Source organism: Gordionus sp. m RMFG-2023, chromosome 5, assembly GCF_954871325.1.
Source record: "Gordionus sp. m RMFG-2023 chromosome 5, tfGorSpeb1-WG-v2, whole genome shotgun sequence".
NCBI lineage: Eukaryota > Metazoa > Nematomorpha > Gordioida > Chordodea > Parachordodidae > Gordionus > Gordionus sp. m RMFG-2023.
The window spans coordinates 24,511,319-24,533,312 of NC_088779.1; the positions used below are offsets into that span (position 1 = coordinate 24,511,319).

Sequence of the window (21,994 nt, forward strand, 5' to 3'; positions counted from 1 at the left end):
CGCTCTTAATTTAACATTTGATATCACAATATAGATGATAACCTTCAAGATCGTCATAAATCTCTTACATAGTTACAATACAACTGTATAATATCTTAATGCAACTATCATTTTTTTTAAATATGTAATTATAGTTTAAAAATCTTTCTTTTAAGCGATAATTCAAAAAAAATATAAATTAATGGTATAAAAATATCGATAAAAATTTAATCCCACAAATATTTTACCCTTATCCTAGAAATTTTAAAATATTTTGTCAAATGAATGATCAGCATTACCTCCAATATGTAAAATTTCAGACATTTTTAGCTCGTTTTATACCTCCTTCCATTCCAGATCTTGCTAGTTTAATGAAGTTGATAGAATTGAACTGGTTTGGCATCTATTGATTTACTAATGTTGATAACGATTGATGCATAACAGTCAATAACTATTTTTTAGACAGAATATTTGAGTATTTATTTTTAAGTGTTGGAAATTCAGAAAGAGAAATTGTTTTTCCAATATTTAACGGCATGAATCCAATCCAATAGTGTTATGAAATTCATAACGTAAACCAGTTTAAAATTTTGTTTGTCATCCTAAGTTGTACTAAAACTTCTAAAAAGGTATGTTAATAGGTTTGAACCTTTTGATATTTAGTCTTCTTAAATAGCTCGATTTTAAAATACGGCAACCAATATTTTTAGAAAATATTATGCAGGCCTGGATTTTTTGTTTATAGATAGCAGAAAGGTTTCGACATCTATTAAAGAAATATGGACGGCTGCATAATTTTATTTTGGCTAAAATCTTAATTTAAAATTAGCAAAATCGAGCCGGTTAGCACTGATTCTAGAGCATATAATAGAAATCTTTTCAACACACCCCATTTTAAAGATTTTAAGAAAATCGTATCTAAAACAAAAGTGCGAATTGTTTATACATTTTAAAATGCTGTGTAATTTATAAGTGGGCTCATTTATTGTTTAATTTTTATTTTATGCTTTATCAAAGTTTGACCAGAAATAAACACGCGGCACCAAATTTAGGGGAGAGAACCACTTTTAAAAATATTAGAAATCAGAATTAAAACCCAATTTTTTTTTGTCCAGCATCCTAAACTGATTTTATTATTTTTAAGGAACCGACTATAATCCGTTATTTTTTACTTAGCCTCCAATTATTCACAACCGTTTAAATCCTTGCTAAGATACAATAAATTGAAAAGAATGCTAATGGTGTCTTATTTTGACAAGCTATACTAACCAATTTGATATTCTGACTATAGATTTGATTAGGGATGAAACAGTTGGATTAACTGATCCGACAGGCAGAATAAATGGTACGGGCCTCTGTATATGAATTATTGAGAATTAATTTTGCATATTCCAGTTTTACATTATATACTGTTTAAATTTTTTTTGTTAATTAGCCCTATTTTAAAAATATTTACACTTTTCTATATTTTTTATTATCTCTAATCGAAAATTTTCTATTAAGGCTGTGATCTAAATATCAAAAAATAAATTTAATGACTTTAACGGAAAATGAGAAAAAGCTATTATATATTTTAATTAATATAATTTAATAAAAGCTCAAAATTTAATTGCACCCTGTAGATTTGAGAAAATTTTTTCCAAGAACTTTTGAGTTAATCTTTCTTCATATAAATTACAAAAAATAAAGAAAAATATGACAAAGGTATCTGAAATTAATAGAATAAATGTTAGAATTCATTTATTTTGGCTAAAATAAGTATTTTCTACCTAGTCCTAGTTTAGTAAACTAATTCATTCGTATGTCCCATTTAAAACGAAATTTACACCTAACCCATGTATTCATTTAAAAATATTATATGTAATATTAGTTAGCGAAAATTAGTTACTATTAGTTATGCGACTGGAGAGCTTACGCTTAATAATATTAATACGTATTCGTTGGCTAAATATGTAACTAATTTAGTCGAGCTAATACGAGGTATTCAAAAATAAAAATCAACCTCAGTAAATGTTTTAAAATTGAGAGATTTAGGCTTGTCACGTGATTATTCCTAATTGATTCTTATTTAACATACCAACACTTATACTTTACATAAAAAAGGCAACGATTTAAAAAAAATTCCTATTCCTTCATAAAAAAAAATTCTTTTATATAACGCTCAACAAACAAATTATCCTCAAATAATACAATTATAGTAGGAAGTAGAGCAAAAGGCGCTTAAATTTATCGGCCATCAGGAAAAGAGAACATGAGACTGTGCCCTGTGGCTCTATTTTTCAGACTTATATCTGTTTAGATATCTATTCAGATTTTGAACTGACACCCTATTCCGTTTTGTTTGTGCGTGTACTGAATCTAACTAGCCCCTTTCTTTCTATTTTGTCTAGAGATGAATAGACGGTTAAGCAGAATTTTTGTTGGGAAATATGAAGAACGAGTCACAGGACATGGCTTAAGTAACATAATAAAATATATAATCAAGACATCATCGATCGCAAAATACACATTTATTATGAGAAAAATGAGAAAATTTTCGATAAAAAAAAATACAATTTTAAATAAGAATTCGTCGTTTTATTATATATATAAAATAATATAAGTAAAAGGCCCATACATACATAATGTTAAAATGCAAATAAAAATTAATACTCATAAAATACCAGGCATTTGATTCCCATTTATTTTTTTCATAAAATGAAAATCGGCGAAAATAGTAGTAACCAGATTATAAACTTGCATGATAAATGTCATTAAATTAAATACAGCGTGATGCGAGGTAAAATATTTTGTAAAAAATAAAAACAAAAATGCATCTTATATTTAATTTGGAAAAAAAGAATTTATAAATAGGAATTGAAAGTAAAAAAAAAATGCCCCTTTCTATATTTAATAATTGACTAAGAAAAAAATAATCAAATTTCACATATTTTGCCCAGTGCAATATTCCCGGGAAAAACTAGAAAATGTAAGGTATTTCAATGGTCTGTTAGGTTTTAAGAGTATACTACGGTTCCTTAAGTATCCAGCTAACCATTTATCGAGTAAAATGCGCTCAAAAAACATAGATACCACAAAATTGCATAGCGCCAAAGTTAGGTAGAAAAGAGAGGGAAAAATAATGGGCGGGTATTTCAGCTTAAAAAACCGACCCAATAATAAATGGGAATATGGTTTTCCAAGGGTGATATACACCCAGAATACAACGAGTAAGACGGTTATAGTTAAGAGAGGGAGATTGGTGTAATAAGGTCTCCTGAAGGGTAAACCCTTAGAAAAAACAACAGTAAATGTGAGGTATTGAAAGAAGGATAATATAAAAACTGCAGCAACGGCGTGACTGTAATAGGGGTTTTTGTGATCAATCTCAGGCTCTGTAGCCTTAAGACACCATGGTTGTCTAAGAGTGTAGGTCAAGACGACGGCTAAGAAGAGAGAATTTATAAATATGTGACCCAATACCGAACCCAAATGGCGAGCCTGCGCCAGAGAGGTATCAGGCTTGAATTTATTAAAGTCTCCGCCTTTGTTGTAGTTCTTGCATCGGCGTTTTTCTTTATAATAGTCTATGTGGCTTAATTTAACGGAGGCCATATTTTTCAAATCTCCATTAGCGTTATCAGTTAAATTTAGCCTTTGATTTATGAGAAAATGACGATGTGTCTGATAGAGCCTGAACTGTAGGAAGTTGAGGATTCGCCTGGGTATAACCCATAAGCATGGTTAGCACGGTGGCGGGGAAAAAATCGGCGAACGCGAACTGAACGTCGCTGAAATTCGTTCCAAACCAATATAGGGAGAGCACGGCTACGAATTGGTTAAGACTATAACAAGCCATATTCTTAAAAACGCAGAAGGAGGTAGCGAGGGATGCTCGGCCTTCCTTGATAATTCCTGGAACGCAAGATACGTTCCCGTGGGTTGCAGTGAAAGGTGCCGCCAAAGAGGCCGTGCCTACTGCACCTTCTTCCATCTTAGAGGCATCATCGTTAGGGGTTGAGCACCTAAAGGCCCGTTTTACACGGTGCCGTAAAGTAATTTTCCCATTATTATTGCCAACAACGTTACCTTCAATATCTATATCTTTCTTTGTCGACTTGTCATCATTTTTATCGCTAATGACCTCTTCAGGTTGAGAGTCAGACACGGCCATAGAGATTCCCATGTGAGCGGCCTTGAGGGCGCCGCAGTCATTGGCTCCATCGCCACACATACCAACATAGTAGTCCAAGCGTTGGTACCTCAGCACTAGACGCGTCTTGCATTCTGGCGTCATACGAGCGAACACACAACAACCATCCACCAAGAGTCGGTCCAACAAGTCCGGTTGGAATTCAAACGGCATTATATGACCAGGTGAAGTGGGATCAATTTTTTTTAAAGTAGGTATTAGGTCATCATTACAGAAAGGTAGAGATATTCCGTTAGAGGTATATGGGGAATTGAGTAGAATGTCAGAAGAAGTGTTATCTGGAATTATATTACTAATATCGTCGAGATGGGCACCTTTACGTTTAATATTATTATTGTTAACATCTTTGCTATGGACATAACCATGATTTTCGTTTCCGCATTTAAAATTATCAAGTGCGTCACAATTTACAATGGATCGGTGTATAATAAACTCGTTAGAATTCTTTAGATAACCATTTTTGTGTCCTAAAGTGTTTTTCAACGTGATTTTTATTTGATGCCGTGTTTTACCATCATAAAAATTTTCGAGCGTTTCAAAGGTCGGGCCAGTCATTGCGTAAACGATATGATTACTGTTAAAGTCATTTAGAAATTCGATATTCTCACCGGATATAATGGATTTTATGGTTGGACTAGAAATAGGTTCATAGGCGGGGTGGTTCACGAATACGTTTCCCTGAGTTCCATCTTCCTTGAGCATATTTAAAGGGCACTTCGTATCGGCGCGATCATTAAAAAAACCGTTACAACGATGATCGTAAGCATCGGTGATGTAAATTTTGCTACTGCGGCTGAATGTGGTTAGGAAGTTACGTACACGGTTGTAAAATGTGTGCGGATCGAAAAAAAGAAGCGATTTTTGATTGGTGGGAAGCGAAGATAGGTTTGATAAGGTCTTGTTTTCGTTCATGTCCGAAGTCATTTTGGAGGCACTAAAACATTCAAAATATTTCCATAATTTTTCAAAACCAAATAGAGATGCGTTGTAAATCGGGATCTAAACATTTGTTGGTAGTTGTACTGGATGAGCCATCGGATAACTCAGTGAAGTTCGAATCTGCATTAAATTCATGTGGGAAGAATCAAAGGTTTAAATTTATCATTTTAAAAAATATATATAATGAGAATGGTAAGGTGGGTGAGGGATTCAACTTTCTTTTTTAAACCGTTATATTTGTTATATATCACTCATAATCTACAAAATATTCAATAAAAATGTATGATGAAACATTGGCGAAATATATTCGGCGTTAGCGACCATTTAAAAACAAAAAGATTGCTTTTTTCAATATATGCGAATTTATAGTAAACGCAAAAGCTTTTGTGCGTACTATAAAACACTGCAAATATAAAAAAAAATAAACTAGAAAATGATGCCTTTTCGCTTTTCTTATTAAAAAATAATAATAATTTCTATTTAAAATTTTTCTAAAATTTAAGGGACAATGTATAATTAGAGATTTTTATTTTGTCGAACTTGAAAAAAAAATATGTTAAAATTTTGAATCGGGAGAGTGTAACATTGCATAAGTACTCTCCCTCGGAAAAAAAGTATATTAGTAGTGTATTTTTTAAAAAATTTTTAAGTCATTTAGCCCCATCAAAATGTTAACCTAAGTTAACACTCTTAAAATATAAAATTTACGATAAAAACGTCACTTACTAACGTGTATTGATTTCTATTATTTATTTACAAGACTATTTTTAAAAATAAAAAAAATTCAAAATGGTAGATTTGATTTAAAAAAAGGAATACTTGCTTTATTATCATTATAAATCTATCTTATTCAAAAGAATCATAGGAATAAATTGGAAAACTGGTAAAAGTAATATTAATTGTAATATTACAAAAAATATAGGCCCGGCCCCATGACCTGAAAAATATTGATATTACAGTTCCTTCTTATCATTGAAAAACGAAAGCAATCCCCGAATTTTAGGTAAAAATTGATGAAATGGCATCAGACATGGTTGACAAAAGATGAGGAAACAGTATGGTTTACCAGCTGCCGTTAAAGAAGAGAGATCGAAAGGGAACGATTATAGGTAAATGGTTCAATTGGGATAGTAGTTTTGGCTATACTGAGAGTAAAGGTAAAATTTCCACAATTAATTTTTTTTTGTAAATTTTGCCTATGTAATATAAATTTGTGGTTTAATTTAAGAGGCCAAAATAATAAAATACTGCGAAAAATGAACGAGAAGATATGCCGGTTAATAGATATTTTTAGATAGAATTTGATGAAAAGATCTTTAGACATTTGGACAAAAGAATAGGATCAATCGTTAAAGATTTATAAGCTGTTCGTTAGAAGCAACACGTGGTTCGAAAAAGCTTAAATTAATCGTTAAAGGTTTACAAGCTGTTACTACGTACATATGGTTGAAAAAAGCTAGAATCAATTGTTAATAAGCAATCATTTGAACAACTTAACAAAGGAATATAATAGTTTAATAGTAATCGTTAGGAGTTTCCCAGGAAAAAAGACTAAGATAAAGTCATTAATCGTTTACAAGCAGTAGTTTAACAAAAGATGAGATGTATCTTAGGGCATACAAATTGTCATGAGATAAGGGAAACAGTAGAATCGATATTTATGTCCGCTATCGTAGAAGGAACAAAAGAGAAATCGTTGGGAGTGATCTTTACAAGCCATAAATGGTTAACCAAATGGAGATGGATCGTTAATTCTATATAAGCAGTGTAATAATAAAACTTAAGAAGACAAATTGTTAATGGTGCATACCAGGTCAATTAAGGAGAGAAGGTTAAAATGAAGATATCGGAGTAGTGGTTCTAGTCTAAAATAAGGAAAAAGGTATTGCAATAGTTATAAAATAATTTGAATATTTGGGTGTGGTGGAAATTTCGTAAATCTTATTTAGTAATTTGAATATTTATTTTATTATAATATTAAATTCGATAATATATTATCTACTAAAGTTAACTTTTGGTTAATAAATTCTTAATATTAATTTATACTTTTACATTTAATTCTTTTTAAAAAAAATAAAATGTGCTCTCTTTTGTAATTAACTTTTTTTTATATTTATATTTATATTAATAACTTAAAAAATTTTTTTTAAAATATTTTTGCATTTTTGGTATTTGTTCTTTAAAAAAACTCAAAAAATTTCTGTTCAAAGCATAAATCAGGTTATAACCACTTCAATCTGGCTAACTGAATGCAGCTTATAGCATTTGCTATAAAACAATTTTAGAAAACTTTATTCCATTTGCCAGAAAATTATTAGATAAAAATTTTTTGTTTGAGATCTATGTCTTGGATCGATTCCCTTCAGCTTTCTCAGCGTCCTGAGATATCCCATCTTACCACACACGGATAAATATTCAAATTGCTATTTTAAAAAATTTTTTAAACCATTTGTAGTTAGGATTTTGGTGACCAGGGATTTAGGAGTCAACGTGATATGCAATAAGGGACACGCGTTATTTTGGGAACCATCCGATATGACAGAACTTGTAGCATCCACTATATAAACACGTTTAGAGTTTATCGGTATTAAATGACATTCTTTGGCGACTGATAAAGCGGTGAGTATATTGTCGCCCGTGACCATGACAGTTCTAAGGCCAGCTTGGTTCAATACATCCAGTGTAGGTGTTGATTGTGGTTTGAGCTTGTTTTGAAATATCAGGAAGCCAATAAACGTCATATCTTTTTCTATCTACAAAATTATAATTTAAAAAAAATAATATAGAGTAATTATAAAATATTTTCAAGTACTCTCACCCGGCCACATATAACTTAAAAAAAGCTAAAAGCGAGAAAAGTTATAACTAAAAAAAGATGCTAAATCAATTCCAATCACGTTTTAATTATAATACATTCCAATCCTATAAAATAAATATAAATACCTGAGTTCTAGAGCACTTTTTAACGCCAGTTAGCTTAAAGTGGTGCAGAGTTTTGTGGGCGCAAGCTATAACCCTATACCCACAATTAGTCAGGGCATCGAGCTCTTCTTCGAAATTGTTTGGTATACTCGTTTCAAGGCACAAAGATCTAATTATCTCGGGTGCCCCCTTGCAGTACAACTCGAAATGATGACCTAATAAGCGTCTAGCTACTACGCTCATCCTCTGTAAGGAGGGAAGGAAGGGATAAGTGTGGATTACACCGTACTGATATCTGGCACTAGGATCGGCAAGCAAAAGTTCGGCTATCTCTGGATCCTCCTTTCTTGACACATCCTCATCCAGACAATCTAAACGTAAGGAAGCTTGCAGAGGTGGAGTGAAAACTGCTCTGACCAATAAGCTGTCGTTATCATTGGTAGTGTTATTATTTGAAAAATCGAAAAAACGGGTGGCTTTACGGTGATAATAAAGCAGCTGTTGGTCTGACATGGACCAACCGGAGAAGATAAACATTTTGATCTCTAACGGATCTCCCACAAGCTTCTCGCCAATTATGGCCAATGAATGGCATACAGCGCAGCATGCCGACAGTTCGTTGCTTGTTGTTGAGGAAGTAATCATGGTACCCAATTCGGATTTTCTAGGTGAATCGAGGTTCTTTGAGTATAGAGACCAAGGGTGCCCAGGTTCCCTAATTATGTGAGGGGCGAAAGCGCGTTTATCGGGAGAGCTATTTGTCGACTTTAATATGATTAAATTTTTTTAATTTTCTTTAAATTTGTAACAAAAAATATTTGACTAATTAATTTCGTTAAAAAAAATATAAGGTTGTTAATTATTATTGAGATTATCTTTTTATATTAGTTATATTTTTAAAATAATAAGAAATTCCTATAACATATTCTAAAATATTTAAATAAATGTCATTATATATAGTGTGTTAGTATAATTCATTCCAAAAATCAAACATGATTATCCTCCATCTCAAGCTCCTCTTCTTCTTTATCGATCACAAGTGGATGAACTCCCAAAATATCGAGTCCGTCTTCCGTCAGGGTCCCAGTTTTATCGAAACAGAGAATATCTACAGCTCCGGATACGTTAATCTTGTCAGGGCTGAGAGAGAGAACTCCGTAAAGCCGTTTCAGCCTTTTCTGGGCAAAAATGAGTCCGGCAGTCATGGCGGCGGGTAAAGCGGGTGGGATGACTATAGCCACCAGATCGAGTGACCTTATGATGATTTGCCTGGCGGGAACTTTTTGAATGACCTTCAGGGTAACCGAGTAGCAAAGACCAGCCAGGGCGAGTCCGAAAAGGGCTGAAACAAATTTGTAACTGTCCTGATCGAAACGGAACACGCTTGGAGCCGGGTACAAGAAATCAGTTACCATTTTGCCCTTGACGGTGCCGAATCCAGTGGATATCACGTAAGCCCTTATGGCTTCGTTTTCGGGGATATTATTGTTATCTTTGTTAGTATCACCAGAACAGTTATCGAGTTCGTTTTCGTTAAATCCTTCATAGTTTCTTTTTTTTGTTGTTTTATATATTTAAAAAAAAAAAAAATAAAAGTTCGGGTTCGTTTTCATTAAATTCTTCGTAGTTTCTTTTTTCCGTTTTTTTTATATATTTTCTTTTAAACATAAATAAAAGGCTAATTTAAAGCGAGAAAATATCGGTGTGGCTAAAAAATTTTCAAAAATTTTCACGGGGCGGTTTGGGAAGGGCCGACCTCCTTGGCCATATTGCATCCATGCTTTAGGTTAAGTTTAAATAATGATGCCGAATAAAGACAATATAAACAATTCAAAATTTTATTAATATCTGCAGCAATAGAACTAGATATTTAACACGTAAAAAAAAGGATCCATTCGAAAAATAAATTAGAATAATTTAGTTTTACCAAAACAAATAAAATGATTTTTATGGCTTATTTACACTTTGCTCACGATACTCCTTAACTATATGATCACTGGCGGCTAAGAAAAAAATAAAAGAGTAGAAAAGTTACTATAATAAAGATTAATATTAAATTTAAAATATCCATTTATAAAGGGAGTTGCAGTTGTAGAAAATTGAATTAAAAAATTATAAATTTTTTTGTAATGGGTAATTAGAAGTTTGTAGTTATAACCCCTTTTTGAAATATAATTATTTGTTAGTATTTTTTTATAAATTGCTCATTAAAAATTTCAATCGTAATATTTAAAATAACTTATTAAAACACTCTAAAATTAAAATATATTTATATAAAAATATAATTTCATAACTATGTTCCCAAAAAGGAACCATAATTATATGTAAAAATTTATATATAAATTTTTTTGGTTTTTAGTTTACACTAAAATATATGTTTAATGGTATATATAAAAAAAATTATGTATAAAATTTCTAGCAAAATATATTTAGCTTGAAATGATTTTATTGAACTCCTCTTCACTTCTAAAGTGAGATTTTAAAAAAATTTTCATATAGTGTACAAATAAAATTCAAAATAAACATAATATATTACTTCATGTTAAATAACATTATTTTTTCAAAATAAACATAATATATTACGTCATATTAAATAACATTATTTTTTAAATGACGTTCTACCATATAAATTAACCAGAGGGCAAAAATAGATAATAATACTTACTAATATTTTTTTTTAAATTGAATATGAATCACTTGAATAGTTACATCCAGGGGCTATACCTTTAATAAAAAATTCCTCAAAAAATGATTAATAATTAATCATGATTGAAATCTACCATAATTTTATAAAATATTTTGGCGATTAGATTCATTTTGCAAAATGGGGTGGTATCATTTCCGTAAAAATATTTATTATATTTATTTAAAAAAGATTAAATTAAAAATGGCCACAAATTAATATAAATGGAAATTTGGCCATTTTTGTTCAATCATTCATTTCAAATCAAAAACACTGCGCATTATAATATCTTGTTATGCAAGCCATTTTAGGTTGGTTGCACACGTACGAATCTAGGAATAGGATCGACGCTGATTATCGGCTATTTTAACAATAGGCCGATTCCTTAATTATGAACCATTCTCATTTCTAATCTCATTCAATTATACGAGATGGAGTGTGATTCTTTTGACTCCAGCTCAAGAATTGGCAAGTTGGGTAGCAAAAACCTTGGGCACTGGAAATCTAAAAGAGCTAAAACCCCTCCTATAAAATTTTTAAGAAGTGGAGCCCATCAAAATTTCCAAGAACCGGAAACGATTCTAATAAAAGTGTGCAACTAAATTTATTCGGTTAAATTTTAATTAGGTATGATCAACATTTATAGAGGAATTTATTTAAATATTTTGACGTTGGTTATTAGCATAGTTTGGAAGCAAGAAAAACTCTGAACCCTCGGAAACCGCGGAAGCCAAAACTCTTACTTTTTAGAACCAACGCTTGTCTCCGGTCCACGTCAGAATTTGCTTTAAAATCTAAGTGCTAAGTAAATAAAGATAGATTTATTTATATCCCCTAACTTGATTTGCAAGATTCGCGTTCCGTTATAGATGATATGTCGAGCCAAACTAACGTCCTGCCTTAGATAGAGTAGTCCTCCCTCGTCGGCCATTTCCCCGAAATCTCCTTCTTTTTCGGATTCACGTCTTCCGCCTTTTTTTCTCCATTCATCATTTTCGCGGTTTAGGGTTTTGCTATCTTTAGTTTCGCTGTCAACACGTATAGGGGTTTTGGTAACGGGTACGCTCTCGCCCGTTAACATGCACTCGTCCACTATGCAGGAGCCGTTGAGCAGAACCGCATCGCACGGAATGGAAAAACCCCGACCGGTCATGCAGGCTCTAGACCCTATTCTAATAACATCGCCCGGAACTAAATCGACTGTAGGAATAGTGGTCAGACCTAAATAGCCCGAGTCTGAATAAAGTTCGATTTGAATGGTGTGGGAGATAGCAGTGGGGGTCTATTAAGGGGTGATAATGAATAAAATAAAGGATATATATGATAATATTCATTTTAATCTTTCCATTTAAATATTATTAAGCATAGTCAATCCGAATAAAATAAATTGGAAAACCATGAAAGGGGTATGTTTAAAGCTATAGTTACTTTTGATAAGTAGCTAATTTTGTTAATAAGTTACTTTATCCAAAGGGTAACTCCTGGAAATTCTTTAAAAAAAATAACTTTTTAATCCTTGAGCATAAAGAAAGTAAATTTTGTGTAAAGACTTATTTTTACATATAACCTCTTACTTATATTCATATTTTAGGAAATGTCATAAATTATAAAAATTATTCCAGTAATTTTTTACTTTTAGCAAAATCTATAACGCAATAATTTATAATTTATGTACATATGTTCCTTTAAAGTCTTAGGTATAAAACAAAAGTTATAATGAATGTTTATAGTTATACTACAAGGATAGCAATAAGGATCAGTTTAGAAGGGTAAAGTGACTATGGGCAATACGGTTTAAAATGGTTAGTTTTGAAAAGCTGAAAAAAATAAAAATTTGGATTTTAACGCCATTAGGAAAAAAGGAACATCAGAAAATTTGGAAAATATTTAAAATGTTTGTGCTCCAAATTGGGCGCATTCGAAATATGTAAATTTTCTACATGATCTTATTGAATAATTGTTCGGTTTATAAATATAAAAAAAAGAAGAATAAATGCCAAAATTATATTATATTTTTTGGTAATACAATTTTAATTTAACCATTTTACCACGGTGTTTCTTACCCTGGGTACGGTGTAAATTGGCGAAAATGCTCTTAAAGTATTTTTTAGGTAGAGAGCTATATCTTTTTTACTTTGTAGATGAGTAATTGTGCTAAACATTGATATAAAATCTGTTTTATTTTCCTCCTGATTTTAATTTATATAAAATAGGCCAAATCAAGCCGTTTAACAACATTATATACCACACTCAAATTATTCATTCATGTAGAGATGGTTAACCATATAAATGGGTGTTGATAACCTGACAGGTATCAAAAATTCCCAGAGTTTGCAACTAGAAAGTCCTGGACAATCGTTCCTATTTTATGTTTTAAAGCATTGTTTTCAACCCGGCCAAAGCGTAGTATCGTTAAAAAACCAGATTTTGGATCTTTTAAAAATCGACCCGAAGGCTTTTATACACTACCAAGGTTAGAAATTTCAACATATTTTCATTTTATTTAAAATCGATTAAGCAATAAGATTTTATGGGGGTTTTAAGAAGTTTGATCAATTTAAAGATGAACTAAAATATATCACAAAGCTGCTCATAACATTTTAAACAAAATTATAAAACACTCTCAGGAATCATTTATAGTAAACGTGTTATATTCAAGCATTGTGTTATTTACCGCTTTCAAAATCAGAGACAAATTTTTTAAAAAATACGTCGTAACATATGTTTTTCAAATTTTATCACAGCGTTGTCATAACGCTCCATATTGTTTATCTATTGCCTTGATTTTGTTAATAACGCAACGCTTTTACATTACGCGTTCACTATAAAGGAGGACTTAAAATAACTTCATAAAAATTCAAATTATTTTGTCATAGCTAATCACTATAATAATCCTTTAAAAAATTATCTAGAAATTTATCCGCGCCACGTTTTAATAACCGAGATTCTGGTTAAGCGATATGTGATTCCTGTCTAAATGATAGCATAACTGATATAATATAACATTTATGTATTTATTTTTTGTAAATCGACGCGATATCGCCCATTTTTTGTTATGCTATTTAATAAAATAATTATATTTAATCGATTTTAAGAAATAAATAACAAAAAAATATCAAAACAATATAATACCTGTTTTTCGATTAAATTAATTAGCGCAAGTCCAAAAAATAAATATTTACCTTTTTAGAAAAATTTTGATTTTCAATTATAGGCTAAAACAAACAAAATTATGTTAAACTTTAATTTAATTAATATAAAAATTGGAACAAGATGCAACATTCATTTTAAAAAAAATTAACGTGTTAAACTTTTACATTTTTTTTATTTAGCTTTTAATAAAAAACAAAATTTAATCAAAATAAAAAATAACATTTAGGCCATGTCCCGGTTTATCTGATTTTAGAAACCTCATACTGTTTAGACCGGTCTATAGATTTTGGGACTAGGACAGAGGACACCCTCATCTTCGTTTGTGTGTTACTAAATCTAAATGAACCACTTTCTTCTAAGTATGATTAGAGGATAAGAAGCTATATAGAGGGATAAACATTTCTGTTGTATAGAAAAGAAATATACCAATAAATGTGTTTTTTGATTTCGTTTAAATTTTTATTTATAAATAATAATTAATGACATGTGTCAAAGAGTCATGCGAATCCCCACCTAAATTTCCGGCCAGTTTTAAATCTATTATGGTAAAAGGAAAAATATGATTCTCATCCAAAATTTCTTGATGTCTCTTAAAACTATGCCCAAAATGACTCATTTTTTTAAAAAAAAAATTTTTGAAATTTTCTAAAATAATATTTTGGACATGTTTTTGTTTTTATATTTTAAAAAAAGAAATGATATTTCTTCTTTTTTCGAATCGAAATTTTCGATATGTTGAATAAAAATAAATAATCGGGTTTTTATTCCTCAATTTAACAAGATGAAATGAATTATAGGAGGCTTCGTTTTTTAAAAAAAATGGTTATGTATAAAGGGGCAAAAATTTAGGGAAGAATTATATCGAAAGGAAAAAAATATCGATTAATTTTTTTTATTATTTATAAAATATGATTTAAAGACTCTTCAACTCCACGAAATAAATAAAGTAATTTTCAACATCCTAATATTAGATTCATTTCTTTTCTACATCATCATCCCCAAAAGTCTAGATCTAGAGCGGCGATCACACTCGCTCAAACGCTAAGCCATTTTAGGGAAATGGACTATTTAAAAAAATATATATGTGGACTGAGTATTATAATGTTCTATATCATTTTTTATTATTTCAGGAGGAGCATTTTTAACGTATTTTAAATAGAAGATTAAACTATAATAATGCAAATATAGGATGGAGGAATAGATTAGTGACGAGCTATTAATAAAAAAAATGATTAAATTTTATTTAAATACCATTTTTTAATATATCATAACCCTAATTCGTACTTTAATTAACCCTAACCTTTAACCCTACTCGCCTGTTTAACTTTAAATATATTTAACCCAATTAAAAAAAATTCGGTTATCATCGGAATAAGAATTGATCGAAATTGCCAAAAATGTGTATAGAAAACACTATAATACTCAGCTGACGATATATATATTATTTTTAAAATAAAGAGAATCAAAAACGGTCATTCTATAAAAACGGAAGTGGCAGCATTACGAGTTCAAAAAAATTAGCATAATTATATTTTAAAATAGTAAATTAAAATTTCTTTGGGAATACAAAGAATATAATCAATATTACATTGTTAATCAATATTCTTACAGTTTGACAGCGGAAGGCTGAAGAAACTTTAAACAATAAAGAGTTTAGAATGGTGAACTATAAACTAACTTTTTCAATCCAAATTTGGTGACATGTTTTATATAAAAAAAAGTTGAGTTGGGCAGTTATCTACAAACTTTTAAGTTCCAATAATAACACGTTATAAAACTCATACAATACATATAATGCTATGAAAGTAATGGGCAAATTTTCCTGTATTTGTAAAGTACACGAATCGAAATTCTTCATTTCATTATACTTAATAGATATACGTTTTATGCTTAAAAGGTATAGGTTTTCACTTGTAAAAAAAATATAGAAAAGTGATGGAAACATAGCCAATATAGGATATTATGTTCGCTACTTTTGAGCGTATTAACAATAAAAAATTTTTTTTAAAAAAATAACAATAATGAAAAGGAAAATTTTTCTTCAACCGAAGCTAAATTTAGAGGAAAAAAAAGTATATATTTAAGTCGGTTTTCATTCTAAAGATATAAAATTTTATAAATAAATACTATTTTTTTCCTAATTTAAACTGGCTATAACGCGCTACATTTTTTTGAAGTAGCGTTTAAAATGTCGGGCGTTAAGTGTTGTTAAACGGCTCGATTGGAGCGGAATTTTAAAAACGGTCAGCTCGATATTTTAACCAAATTTAAATTTAAGACAATGACATATAATAATACTTAGACTGACGATGCATTCATAATAATGCATTTAAAATCATCGTTGAATGCAAATCAGCTGGACCCGCCATTTTGGTAACCCATATTGTAATTATTCTCATGCCAAAAAACTATTGATAACTTGCTTCCTTATTATCTCGATGATTAGGCGATTCCTTTAATAAAGTTTGCGCCAGACATAGGAATAAGGCCTCTCGTTTATAATAATGATATGGGCAATCAAAATGGCTACCCAGCTGTTTAGATTGATGTACACTTTTAATGAATGCATCGTCAGTCTAGGAATTATTTTATGTCATTGATTTAAGAAGGCTTCATTTTCATTTTATTCTCTTCCCATGAAAATAACTGACGTAATTGTCTATTGTCAATATATATGCAAATAATTGACGTAATTGTCTCTTGTCAATATATCTAAGTGGAGTATAATAAATATCGATTTTTATTACTTCTCATTTTAAAACAGGATAAAATTTTGAATAACTATAGTTTAAATATTTGTCCAGAGCTTTGGAACGTTCCGGAACGTTATCGGCAAATAAAAAAATTTTTTGAAAGAAATTGGAAAGGAAAGGAATGTGAACATATTTGACAGAACTGGAAGAATGTTTTAAATATGCAAATTTCAAAAGTCATTTTAATCAATTAACCTTATCGCGAGATTCTTGATCCTTAAGATTTTGCGTTGCGTTGGTTGATAGATTGCGACTCAATTTTTCGCGGTCACGCTTGATATCCCGTGTAGATTTAATCAGTGTCAATAAGGATATTATCAAAATACAGGAGGCGTAAAAATAATAGTCGTCATTGTACCTATAAATGTAACGGGGTGGATAAATATGAGTTAATTACTATTTCATTGTCCAACAATTTAGATTGTCCTTAGAAAGGTACTGTCTTAGCAATAGCAAGTCATAAATTATTTATATTTAATTCTGGAGAGTATTCTATAAGAAGCTAGGACACCCTTTATGACTTTTTTATTTTATATATAGGTTTTGCACCTTTAAAGTACACTAAAGACTGTCTAAAACTTTCATAAATTTAAGCCAATGCCAAAGATTTGAAACTCACACAAAAAATATGCTATCCAAGTTTTAAATGTTCTATTTTTTTTTTTTAAAAAAGGGGGTTTTTAGAATTAAATTTTTGCTATTTTCAACAATGCCTAATTATTTTTTAAGTCTAAAAATTACATTTTACTCAGACTAGAGGTCTGCCGGGTTATATCAGGCCTGCCAGACAATTTATCTATCCCCTTTTGTTTATCCCGCCAGCCTAACGTTTAACAACTATTTTATCTGTTGGTATGGCTCTCCATTTACTTTATTTTAATGTATTTTTTACTTAAGCTTATAAAATATAGAATATTATAAAATTTAAAAAAGATTTTTAATAAATAATAGTCTTGTTTTGTTGATATAGCCCGAAAAGTTTTAAAAATATATTTTAACCCGCCCACTCATCCATCCAATGTTTAAAATCTTATACCCGCCTGTAGAATGGACAGGCTAAAATCTGGCCTATTGAAAATCTATAATTCAGATACCTAATTAGAATTCTGAAGAAATACAATCTAGTAAGCAGGAGACATATAAAGCCCACCTTGGTAACATCGTCAATAAAATATAGGTACAGCCCGTGGTTCAAAAAATATCAGTTATATTTCCTTCCTATTCTCCATTTATTTTGTCTGATTAAATATCACAATTAAAAAATGAATTAAAAAATAAGAAAATTATATATATATTATTTTTTTAAAAAAAAAGAAAGGTCCTATTCATTATCATATATTTTTAAATAAATAAATTTAATAAAATAGATTAACATCATTAAATTTATTGCTGAATAATTAAATTATTGCATAACATTAAAATAGAGAATAAGATAAATATTATAGTTAGATTTTTCCCAATAAGCTTGTTAAAAATGATCTGCAGTTCTAGCTACGGTCTAGAACCATAGATGGCCCAAAAAATTTTGCTTTTGCAAGTCTCTATCTAACAAAACCAAATATTTTATAAAATATTCGTTTTCTTAATGATTTATGGATTGGGTGGAGTTATGGTATGAAGCAGGTTGGGGCAGTAACATGTATACTTGTATTTAAAGTACTAGATACAATTACTTTCTTATATTTAGTATTTATTTGAATATTTACCAAAGTATTTATTTATTAAATACTAAAAAAATGACAAGTATTTTGTATTTATTATGAATTCATAATTTTCAGACAAATAAAAAATAATATGTAATTTTACATTTAATTCATTAAATTTGATCTGAGTTAGAAAAATTTAACATTTTCCATTTTAAATCCAAATTTATTTTTGAAATGATTATTTTTTATAAATGTATTTGTATTAATACATTTTTTTTGAAAATTTGCCAACCCAGATTTGAAGTGGCTTATGTCCAAATTATTTTATAAAATAAATGATTCAATTCCCATATATAAGATTCAAAAGGCTTACTACAAAATATCATGTATTATATTATTAACTCATGATTTACTAAAAATATATATAACCTAATAAAATTAATCCTTATATTTAGCTTATTACTATGTCAATATATAATTATAATAATTTATATATTATTTGTACATTACCATAAGATAACACTAAAGGCTTGAAAGGCATAAAAAGGTGTCACCACTTCATCATACATAATTTTGAAAAAGTTGGGAACAGGTATATGCAAGTTGTTAGTACCAAATAACATTAGTCTCCTCTGTCTTTGCTTCTCATTCAAAGGTGGCCGTGGTCTAGAGTATATATTTTCAGACATCATTTTTCCTACACAATTCTGGTGATTTAAAATCTGTTCAGTCTTTTCCCTACTTTTTAACCTGTTTGAGTCTATGAAAGTGGTCAGATTAGCCAAAGAAAAGCCCTGGCATAGCCATTCCCCAATTATATCATAAAACATGCCCCGAGATGGGTCATATAGGTATACTATACGTTTGTCACAAAATAATCTGACCATATCGGAGAACTTGAACATGCCACCAGGAACAGGTATTTCAAAATGGTTTTCCTTATCTTTAACAATTATTTCATTTTTGTCATCACCATTTCTGTTGGTAAAAATGAAAATATTTTCCACCTCCATTTGCCCATACTTGTCTTTAACCAATATCTTTGTACAAGTTTCAAGACCAGCCCGTGAATGAGTACATTTAAGATACCAATCCCGTTTCCAAAATAAAACCAATCCTAGGGCTCCAAATGTCAAGATGATAGCTAACCATACTGCCAAAAGTTTGAAAGGATTAAGTCTATACCCCTTGATTTCAATGTCAGAATTTTCAATGGGGATAAAATTTTTGTGCTGCATATCATTTTTGGTGATAATGGTGTTAATATCATTTTTGAGAATATTTTTCATATCCCAAATTAGGATAAATATTTTAAAGAGGGGTTAATGGGTTGAAAATTATTATGCTAGTAATTGTAAATTATGATTGCGAATAATGTTCACCAATATAAGTTATGAGCTAAATGCTGTTATTGTAATTACATTCAATCTGTAGTTGGAATGTATTTGTGTAAATATAGGAAAAGGCATGCAGCCAATCTTAAAACATATTTAAACAATTAAAGTATGAATTTATTTGAAAATAGGCCTAGTCTATTAATTTTATTAAAGGTTTTGCACAAATATTTGACTTAATTCCATATAGAAAAAGTTTCTTTTGAACTATATCTATTATTTTTCATTTAAGGTCATGTTCAAATAATATATATAAATGGCCTTGAAATTAAGTATAATTATAATTTGTTGAATTGGATAATATTGATACTAGCCTAATGGTCCAAAATATTAAGACTTATGTAGTAATATTAAACTGAATAAATCAAAAATTAATAAATATTAAACACCATATAGGATAGGATTATTATTTTGTATTAATAAATCTATTTAAATTGTAAGTACTATATTGGCAATCTTTAATAAGTTTAATTAATAACCATATTATAAATATAAAATATAATTGTAACTCACATTAATAATTGAATATATTTTATATAAATACTACAAATAAATTGGTTAATTACCGTGATAGCGGGGTTGAAATATATTTTTTCGCGAACAAAAATATATTTCCAATCGGTAAAATCCAGATTTAACTGAAATTTAAATCATCTGTTAGCGCAAATTATGGCTACGCATGATAATTCAAACAATCAATCATCCTCATAGATGTCTTTAATTTAAATATTTTGTATTTTTTTAATTATTTTGTATCTTTTTAATTATTTTGTATCTTTTTAATTATTTTATTTTTAATTTCATATAATCCTATAATTTAAAAAATATATTAAAACTATGTAAAACAAAAAAATTTAAAAAATATATATTTCATATCTTATAGTCAAAGATGTCTTCAAAATAATACGATCTTATTATGCTTAGATCATTATACTTATAAATCTTTAATATCCATTTTTTAGCCTAATTTTTTTTTAAATACTCTCATTAAACCCCCCTTCGATATATATTCAACTATTACAAAATGCTGGTACTATTATGGAAGCATTAGTGATGTTAAAATGCCCGATTTGGGTTGATTTTTCAAAACGGCCCGATTAATATTTTAGCTATAATAAAATTATCTAAGCATCGAGAATTGGCAAATAGATATCCAATAATTTCTGCCAGCTATGAGCGAAATCTTTAGTCTTACATAATTTTATTTAGGTTATAATATTAATCGGGCCGTTTTAATAAATTGGGATTTTTAACAACACTAGGAAGCAATACCAAGTTGTAATCTAGGTATCTAATATCAAATGAACTATTAGGTGTTGCCATTGATCATCGAATTAGATTTCAACCACATATATGCAGAAAATGTAAAGTATTAGTTCCAAAGGGAGATGTGGTCTTAATTGTATAAATAGTCAAGGCAGATATGTAAATTCAGATATCGTTTTCTTACGAGGGTCCGAATACCAAACATCATGGAGCCTGTTAATTTATAGATCGTAAAATTTGAAGATCTTTTATTTTTTTAAAATTTTGTGTAACGATCTTCAAAGATCTTCGTGATATTTATTTTTTTACCCCTTTATTAAAAGCCCAGAGGTTTTTCAATTTTCATCAGGGCAAGAGGAGAGGTATAAAACATAAAAGAAATATTATATTAATAAAATTGAAAAACATCTGGGCTTTTAATAAAGGGGTAAAAAAATAAATATCATGAAGATCTTTGAAGATCGTTGATCGCAGCGATCTTCGAAGATCTAGATTTGAAGATCATTACACAAAATTTTTTAAAAATAAAAGATCTTCAAATTTTACGATCTTTTTATTTTGAGCAAATACTCTGGTTTATATAAAATATATTTTTATTAGTTTATATAAAATATATTTTTATTAGTTTATATAAAATATATTTTTATTAGTTTATATAAAATATATTTTTATTAGTTTATATAAAATATATTTTTATTAGTTTATATAAAATATAATAAATTACTTGTATATACTTTAATATAAAAGCATGGTAATGATTTATTTTTAACAAGTATAAGAAATTTATTTATAAAAAGTAAGTATTCATATAGCTGATATTCCTCTATTATATAGAATTAGTTACAAAATACTAGGTAAAATTCCACTTTTACAGACATATTTGACAGTTAGTGAATATATTACAGTTAATATTTTAACAAATTTTACTAATCAATGCTCTTGATAATTACCATCTATTTATTTTAAATAAAAAATGATATTAAAAATTAATTTTCATATTATTCATCCCACAATGTCTTTCAAAGATATTTTCTGATGTCCTTATCAATATTTTATAGTTTTCTGTA

General features: G+C 29.2%; 2 protein-coding genes across 2 annotated transcripts; both read right to left on the reverse strand.

Annotated features, from left to right (window-relative positions):
* Positions 1–2,533: 2,533 nt before the first annotated feature.
* LOC135930056 (uncharacterized) lies at positions 2,534–5,095 on the reverse strand. Its single transcript, XM_065466838.1, has one exon. It carries the CDS (start codon positions 5,093–5,095, stop codon positions 3,599–3,601), a length of 1,497 nt encoding a protein of 498 aa, XP_065322910.1. The 3' UTR covers positions 2,534–3,598.
* Positions 5,089–20,345, reverse strand: LOC135930055 (polyamine-transporting ATPase 13A3-like). The gene is made up of 8 exons (XM_065466837.1): positions 20,228–20,345; positions 18,778–19,745; positions 16,817–16,979; positions 11,555–11,997; positions 9,025–9,583; positions 8,054–8,797; positions 7,557–7,863; positions 5,089–5,230 (listed from the first exon to the last, which is right to left on the reverse strand). The coding sequence occupies exons 2-8, from the start codon at positions 19,554–19,556 to the stop codon at positions 5,136–5,138; spliced, it is 3,090 nt and encodes a 1,029-aa protein (XP_065322909.1). The 5' UTR covers positions 19,557–19,745; positions 20,228–20,345; the 3' UTR covers positions 5,089–5,135.
* Between the last annotated feature and the right edge of the window lie 1,649 nt (positions 20,346–21,994).